Genomic DNA, 8,901 nt, shown 5'->3' with positions numbered 1-8,901 from the left:
TGTCTTCACACCTGCTTTAAAATGTTTTCAATGGTCCAATTTTTTCAGGTGAAAACCTTTTTTTTTCCACTTTACAGTTGCCAAAAACAATATTATTTAAGCTTTCATTGGCCCAGAAAAAGTCTTAGAAATGGCCCATTTAACATAATATTTTAGGTCAAAAAAAGAGTTTGAAGAAGTTGAGACGTAACAGTTTGAACTCCAAGTCACTGAAACTGCATTTGTTTCTAGTGATTTTTTTCAACATCTATGTACAACCTGATTCAATAATAATAATTGTAAAAGTAGGTTGTTTTCCCGTTTTCTCCATTCGAGCTAGCATTTTGGCCCCTAAACCGGGGCTTGATGAGTGGGTTTACCTGTGCATCTGCAAAACCCCATACAATCCTTTCGACTGCCCCCCACCTCCGGTGATTACAACAGGTTAATAGGTCTGCGGCTGACATATTACAATCGGCCAGCTGGGCGCGGATCACGTTACCGAACCGAGAACCTAATCTTCAAGCAGATGTATGCGTTGGGCTTTTGTTTTGTAGGTCTTTAGTGGCCATTTCTACGTCTCTTTGTAGTAGTACACGTTTGCTAGTCAATTAAACGTTACCGAACCGAGAACCTAATCTTCAACCAGATTCTACATTTCTACGTCCTTTTCTACGTCTCGTTTGGTAGTTAATTTGTTTGCTTGCTTGCTTTACACCCTCATTTGTCCCATTCAAATCGGGACGGGCAAATCATTTTGAATTCAAGAAGTATGTTGGTGGCCCTCCCCGGGAGCCATTGAAAACACCTTTGGGCCAATCTTTTCACTGCGCAAGACTATGGTGCATCTCACCAAGGAGGCTCCTTGATCCGACAGATTTAGAGACAGTGAACAAAAAACGGGATGCCCCTGTAGCTCATCTGGAAGCAGCCTCAATGAGTTGGTAACTGGGAGACCCGGGTTCGATCCTGGGAAGGGCATCTCGGTTGGGGCTGCACCCGTCTTTCGGGAGGGACGTAAAATGGAGGTCCCGTGTCCGAGGAGGTGCCTCAAGCACACTAAGGGTGAAAGGCTAGCAACCCCCCTGTAAAAATATACCCTGCTACAGAAACAGTAACGAAACTTGCTGACTTATATATGTGCCACTAGGCACGACAAGGTGAACAACAACAAAAACACAAAAGACCCACGAAACAAGTCCGACCGGTGCTTCTACTTGAAGCTTCGCCTTTTACGTGTGTTTTTGCAGCTTTTAATCAGGACGTCTTTCTGGTAGTGCGCCTTTTGAAGTCCTTTTCAGTTGGTGAAGAGTTGCAAAAGGTGAACTACTGGAAAGCGCTGAGACTGCGCCGGATCCTCACATCTGCTTGGAGATTACGGACCGCTAACCCTGGGTGTTCTGAATCTGTAAGCTACCCGGCTCAGGCATTATCGTAAGTGGATTAGTGCGGAATTAATCACTACCTGAATCCCGCTCCTGTTCCGCAAGGCCGGGGTTCCAATCCTGCCTATCCATTTGAGCGTAAAACCTCGATATGCACTAATCTCCAAACAGATGTTAGGTGGAAATCTTTGTTTTCTGATCATGACTAGACGTTGGAGTCAAGGACTGTCAGAAAAACGGCACGTCAGAAAACTGTGCGAATTTTCACCCCCACATCTTCTCGGAGATTATAGTTATACACTACTCTCATGGGTTGCATCGGGCAAGGAGAGCCACACCCTAAGCATGTTTAAGAACCCATCACTCTTAAAAAAAGAGGGAAACCCCTGCCCTTTTGTTACTTAAGAATGTGACAGATAACCCATCAGGCACATGATTCAAAAGTACTTCATTACAGAATAAAGACTATTTTTAGCTCGGTGTCTGGGAGCATAGTCCATTGATTGAATCAACTCTTGAAGCTGGAGTCCACGGTAGATTTGCAACAGTACTTCCAACACTGTTGGCTTAATTCACGTAGAATAGGGACATATTATTGAGATGACCAAACAACCTCAGTGTTATTCATCTCTTTTATATCAATATCAATAAGTTGTGGACCTAGCTGGAATTACTGCAAATTCATGCCTGAACTTCTTTTGAAAATAAAAATAAAACATATAATTACCATAAAAGATAGAAGACAGAAAAGTAAGCATGTTTAACCAGGCTATGAGGACAAGTAATTTTATTTCAGTTTTCACCATCTTTTTTACGTACACCGCCCGTGTTTCCCGTCACGTCACCGAAACCCAGACATAATTAAACATTTTTCCAGAACTGCAATTTCGTAAGGGTTGTTCCATTGCAAAACTTCGGGAGGGACAGTCAGAAAACCCTTTAGAAATTATGAGTGAGTGTCGGTAATGGTTTAATACACATGTGAATGGTAATTAAAAGGAAAACGAGACGGGGTTAGGACTTGTTTTTGGACCACCCCTTTCGAGATTACGGAATGGACGATCCCTGTACGGAAAGGCAATCAGACTGCAGATTGAATATCAAATAGCCAGGCCGGCCCGCGATGATTAGAATATAGTCCCGACCTCACAGAATCCTCACAGCACAACTTCTGCTATTCTACAAGTGAGAAACACGCTTTTCTGCCGAGGAAGAACGCCAGGTCCAAACTGTACGGTTAGAATATATAAAGTTTTCACCGCGAACAAAGTGGAAGCATGTCTTGCCCGACCACCCAGTATTCTAATGACGCTTTGGTGGCGCTTAAAGCCATCGGTAGCTGCAGCGCTGACTCCGTTCCCTTGCCGCTGCTACCCCCCTCCACGTCTACGGGGATGTTATCCAGTGTAGGGGGTATGGAGAACACGTACGTACCCCCCACGCTAGTCTCCTTTTCCGCGGAGGGGGTCCGCACCTGTCTCTCCCCTACCGCCTTCTCACCTGTGTCCTCCATCGTGAATTTGAGTAACGCCGGGTACCCGTCCTTTGCGCCTACCCCCACCCCTCTTCCGCCGATCTCCTTAGGACTGGACCTGGTCCTGAAGAAGCCGCTGAACCCCAGCACGACCTACGGGATGGACTCCACCATGTCCACGGCCTCCTTCTTCTCCGCTCCCGTCATCACGTCCGAGCACGATCGGCACGACACCGGTGAGTGAATGCACACGCTGGGTTGTGATTACTATACATTCGTCTTGCAGCATGATTTATTTTTGGTCCCAAACCATTACTATACATAACAGAACCTTTCCCTAACCATGTTCCTCTTACCGGGGCCGTAATACATAAAGATACAGACTTTCCCGTGTTTACATTTTCAGTTTAACGGAGAGTGAAGACGGACATGGGTTTCTTGTCAGCCCAACTTTCGTTCGTTTCTTTTGGAAAGAATTCTTTGCTACAGACAAATTCCCATTGTCATAACGACCGCTGTACGCAGTGAAAATAGCCGGCGGTGTTGTGGGGAAACACTGGATATTTGTTGTATCGTTATCAAAATGAATCGTTGTATTTTTCAACCTAAGATAAAGACACAAACGATGATTTTGAATTTACCAATAGTTCTATTTTTTCTGACAAATGTTGGTAAAAAAAGAACTTTGGTGGCATGTAGACCATGTCAATATCATGTTCAACCTTAATTTCTGATTCAAAGTATATCTAAATCATATTCTACAGCAATTTTGTGTAGATATCGATAAACACAAAATCATTGTACGAGTAAAACAAAAACGACCCAGTAGAAACTGACAGTTAGCTTTTGTAGGCTTAAGATAAGATAATCACGTATAGGCTTTATGGTGAATGTTGGTCATAACAAAGAAGTCCATTGTCTTTACGACAACACGAGTCACGTCAGCTTTTTGCATTATACACTATTCAACGGGATGTGAAACTCATCTTTCAGCTTGATAATAAATGATATCCAAGTTTTAGATGAATATCTTTACGTGCAGTTTGTACAATCCCAATACTCTACTTTTAGCCTTATTTTCTTCATTTGCGGATCTATCATACCAGTAAGTTGTATGTACTATGCCAGCTCCTTTTTATACTACATTAGAGCAATCAAAACAAGTGGACAAATATCTACAAAGAGTTCGCCTTTTTATTTTTCAACTCAGTAGGCATATATATTGCTATGTAGACAAGTATATGAATGTACGGTTTCAAACACAAACAGGGTGTGGTTGTAAAAATACATGTTTCATATTGTTGCCATGGAAACCGCCTTGTAACGTCATCAAGTTTCCAACAACAAATTCTTGCGCCATGAAATGTTAGAACAGCGACACCTAGTGTAGCACGATATCATAACACCGTACAGTGAAACAGAAATGACGCCGTACTGAACAAAGCCATTAAAGAGTCACGGAGAAAAAGCTACAGCGTGGCGAAATACAGTGAAATCAGTTAATTGAAAAATAAGTAAAGTCAAACCTGTCTGTAGTGAACGTCACTTAAGGGTCTTAAAGATAAAGGTCACAGGCACGGCAGACAGGTGTCCACTATCATCAATGCTTAATGGTCGATGTTAGAATAATGTAAGACCTTGATAATGTAAGGAGCCAACATACACGGTGGCCAAGTGGTCCTTATTCATAGGTGTCCACTAGTACATACATTTGGCTGTAAATGTAATACAGTGAGGTAAAGCAACGTTAACGTTAGGTACAGGTAAATTATGCGAGGCTCGCCATCCTTCCTGAGGCCGGGAGGTCGGTATAGACTTCCAGTCATCATATGACATCATATGACCCATTACTAAAGTCACGTGTCCTTATGGTCACGTGTCCATATGGTATCGGGTACTTCATTTTGACGAAGGCCATAGTGACCGGGCATTATACGCCGTGATGAATAAACATTTTCATTCTGCTGGAACAAAGTTATCTTTAGGACAAAGAAGATACATACATCTAGATCATAAACTCAGTTTAATATCTCATTCATCTTCCAGGTTCCCATCTGTACCCCGGCACGGATGTGTCCTCCCTGTCCCTATCCCTGCTGCACAAGCCCCCTCAGGACGGGGACGGGAACCCCCTCTCCATGGGACACCCCCTGTCCCTGACTTGCAAACCCCCCGCAACCCAGGCCGAGCCTAACACACCGGAGCTGCGCGAACTAGAGGAGTTTGCCAACGACTTCAAACTGCGCAGGATTAAGGTAACTCATCTTATACGTTAGATGCTTTGAGAAGGAAGGAAGGAAGGAAGGAACGATACAAACGGATACCTAATACATTCTTTCTGTTTGTTTGTACCTTTATTTATCAGTCATGGAAGCACATCAATTCGGCCCGAATACCGCTTTTCGTTGAGCTGCTTACTTCTTTGTCGGGAGCATCTAGACCAAATGACCGTTAAAAGTTGCCCCTCCAACTTAACTGTAGTTTATAAGGATCAAATGACGTTAACTAAAGACCGTTGTCTCTCTCCCCAGCTGGGTTACACCCAGACGAACGTGGGGTCTGCCCTGGCGTCGGTGCACGGGACCGACTTCTCCCAGACAACCATCTGCCGCTTCGAGAACCTCCAACTCAGGTCAGGCTCTCCTCAGTAACTGTTTGTTTCTTTCTTTGTTTGTTTGTTTCTTTCTTTGTTCTTTATTTGTGTGTTTTTAGACTTATGTTTTACAGCTACAAGAAAGCCAATGCTGCAAAAGTCATGAATCCTGTTTTTTGCTCATATTTCTTTGACTAAGAACCCATTTTCCGACTAGTAACAGAAAAGCCTCTAAATTGAAGCCGATTCTTCCTATTAGCAAGTAGATTTCTCGGCCATCCTCCAGGCTACTTGCGTTTGTTCACTTGTTTATTTGTTTGTTTCTTGTATTTGTTTGTTAAATCAACTAAGAACCCTTTTCTACAACTATAAGAACACAAGTTGAAGCTGATCGTTCAGACGTAGATAAAGTACCGGCGGGTCGGATGTTTTAGTTCCTATCTCCCCGGGCCACTAACCCCATACTTAATACGGGTGGTTGACTACATTCTTTTCTCTTCTATTCTCAGTTATAAAAACGCCTGTAAGTTGAAGCCGATCCTACAGAAGTGGATAGAAGAAGCAGAAAACAGCGGTGGACCAGGCGGGGACAAGCTCCCTGGGAACGAGAGGAAGCGCAAGCGCAGAACGACGATCGGACTGTCTGCCAAGGAGTCGCTGGAACGTCACTTCCTCAAGCAGGCCAAACCGTCGTCTCAGGTTTGTCATTTTGTCTTTCTGCCAACAATAGACCGATCACCTCAGTCAATATATAATGGTGATAAAATAGGAAAACTTTGGCCAACCGGTTGTCGCCGATTGGTCAGACTGTGAGCTGCGATCATTCCACTGAACTTCAAACGTTTGTTGTTGCTTCTTTTTATTCAGAAAAAAAGGCTACTCACTAATTTACAAAGCGCATTCCTACGGTGACGGTTAGTGACAATTACAGCATAGAGTCAACAGTAAAAGCAAGAAGGTTCAAGTATTTCTGAAGTTTTGTAGCCAAGATGCCAGACCCCCAATCTCTAAGCATATCTATCGTACGATCGTGCACACGATAGATATTTTAGAGTTTGGGGTCTGGCATCAGGGCTAGAAGTTTTGAGGGGTGTGGGCGGGGTTTTGCCCTGGCTCCTTGACTCTATAGATCTAGTGGCCCTGATCTGATCCGTTTCTCGTCCTCCCCCGTCCAGGACATCGTGCGCGTGGCGGAGTCTCTGCGGCTGGACAAGGAGGTGGTCCGGGTCTGGTTCTGCAACCGGCGGCAGCGGGAGAAGCGCGTCAAGACATCTCTGCACAGCAGCGGCCTCTACCTGCACGGTGAAGAACTGAAGGACTGATGCAATGATATAGAATCTATATTTACGTCAGGATAGAGACTGCACTCTGGCAATGTTGGCGACTCTGTCTGTAGAAGTTCTGATTGGAGTCTACAAAGTTTAGATTAAAACTGAAAAAAGGCGGCCATGACTTACTTACTTTGATTCCTGTCACTTTAGATCAACGGATTGACTTGAAATTCAGGATTGCAGATTACCTTTAACACATTCCTAGCGTCCAGATTGTAACAGACTCCAATCTTGATCTTCACCGGCAGAGTCGCCGATTCTATCCCTCTATTCTGTCATATACAAGCAATTATGCAACATGTCTTATTGTGAAACGACCGGCGGAAGCGATTTCATCACCAAAGTGCTTTATATACGATGTAGTAACTTATTGTAAAGACTCGAGAAGAAGAATGTATGCCTTTTACAAAGTGCCTTTTAGCCGAATTCTATACTGACTGGTCACATGTTTAACAGGGTACATAGTCGTAACTGCTGTTTATTGTTCGTTTCATTTTATTTATTCAATATCAATCTCTATCCAATCAATTCAGTTGGTGTCTATTGTTCATTACATGTATTATAAGTTCCAAGCAAGCAACTTTAATCAGTTGCAATACACTCAAATACTAAAAAAAACACGTTATTTGCAGGTGATGCTATCAATTTTAACTTAACCTTAGTTGTTTATCATGGGTCTCTCCTCCATCTAATTAACTCATTTACTAATCGCCAACCAATACAAATCAATAAACCGACCAAAATATCAATAATCTCCACCTATGCCACATCAGATTTTGTAAACCTGTCTCCCTAGAGGTTCGGCGGGAGGTTTGAGGTTAAACACGGCATGTGTATTTTGTATATCAGCGAAGTTCTGATACTACTAACTACTAACAACTCGGAGGTCTTGTTTTTTACGTCCTAATACTACACTTCCCGTTTCCTCTCACAATAGTAAACAAAAACAACAGCAGAACTAAAATTGTCGACTTCCATTCTATAGACATGCATCTGCATACTTGTTTCAGTCCAACTTAGTCTGCGATTCTTGCAAGCTACGGTCATGAAATGATCTTCCCTACATACGTCTGCTTGGCATAGGCCAGGAGGGTATAAATAGCTTCATCGCCATTTCGACGTCCAAAGGGTGGTAGCTCAGGCCGTTTTGGCTGATTACCTACTTACCTATTATCAACCCAGTAACCAATGCAGATTATGTGCCAAGCGGCTACTCTGGCAGGATGAAGGTTAATGACCGTTAATCTCCAAGCAGATGTTGGGGTAGAAAATCGTTACGCTGACAGTGACAGGCCACCACCCCTGTCAGAAAAGCATGTCGGTTAGAAAACGTTTATATGATTTTCGCTCTCAACATCTGCTTGGAGATAATTTTCATTGCTACCGTGTTGGAAGAAAACGTCATACTACTTTCGCTCCCAATATCTGCTTGGAGATAATTTTCATTGCTACCGTGTTGGAAGAAAACGTCATACTACTTTCGCTCCCAATATCTGCTTGGAGATAATTTTCATTGCTACCGTGTTGGAAGAAAACGTCACACTACTGAGAAACTCGGGCAGCCAACAAAACAAGGTGGTTATTTTTTTTTTTAAACGGCAAAATCAAGTAAAACGCCACTCAATAAGCCTCCTAATATGGAGGCTATGAATGGTGTGCTGACGCGTTCTTTGCTCCAAGGGTGGCAACGGCTCGAGCACTGTTATCCTGGCCTTTTTTTGTCCCGATGGGGGCAAATAACAAACTTCTGACTGGCTAATCCTAACAGCCAATTAACGCGGCCCCAGAAACTGTGTGTATACGTTAGCCGGGAAGGTATGGAATTCCTCGCTACCGCAAACCCTTGTCCCGTTTAGAGACACACGGAACACCGTAGAAATTGTTCCGTATTAGGAGAGAATGATTTGCCAGGGGACTTAGCTAACTCCTCCGGCAAATTAATCACCGTATTTGGGCCAGGATCCAAGACTAGTGCAGTATAATGTCCAGCCTAAAAAAAAGGAAAGAGGTTTGGCGCGGACTAGACAAGTCCCAAAACGGATGTTATGTTAGTCAGAGGCAACAGTCATGCGACAAGATGGTTTCCGGAATTCAGTAATCTTACGTGCAAAAAAAAAGATTTTAAAAAGGGGAAGATAG

The 8,901-nt window shown here is 43.4% G+C and overlaps 1 protein-coding gene across 1 annotated transcript; it reads left to right on the top strand.

Moving 5' to 3' along the window:
• Positions 1 to 2,304: 2,304 nt before the first annotated feature.
• On the top strand, positions 2,305 to 7,580 carry LOC136435522 (pituitary-specific positive transcription factor 1-like). The gene is made up of 5 exons (XM_066429104.1): positions 2,305 to 3,074; positions 4,885 to 5,093; positions 5,370 to 5,470; positions 5,941 to 6,130; positions 6,607 to 7,580. The coding sequence occupies exons 1-5, from the start codon at positions 2,642 to 2,644 to the stop codon at positions 6,751 to 6,753; spliced, it is 1,080 nt and encodes a 359-aa protein (XP_066285201.1). The 5' UTR covers positions 2,305 to 2,641; the 3' UTR covers positions 6,754 to 7,580.
• Positions 7,581 to 8,901: the final 1,321 nt, after the last annotated feature.

The sequence above is a fragment of the Branchiostoma lanceolatum genome, chromosome 1 (genome assembly GCF_035083965.1).
Source record: "Branchiostoma lanceolatum isolate klBraLanc5 chromosome 1, klBraLanc5.hap2, whole genome shotgun sequence".
Classification (NCBI taxonomy): domain Eukaryota; kingdom Metazoa; phylum Chordata; class Leptocardii; order Amphioxiformes; family Branchiostomatidae; genus Branchiostoma; species Branchiostoma lanceolatum.
This window is presented reverse-complemented; position numbering and strand designations above follow the sequence as displayed.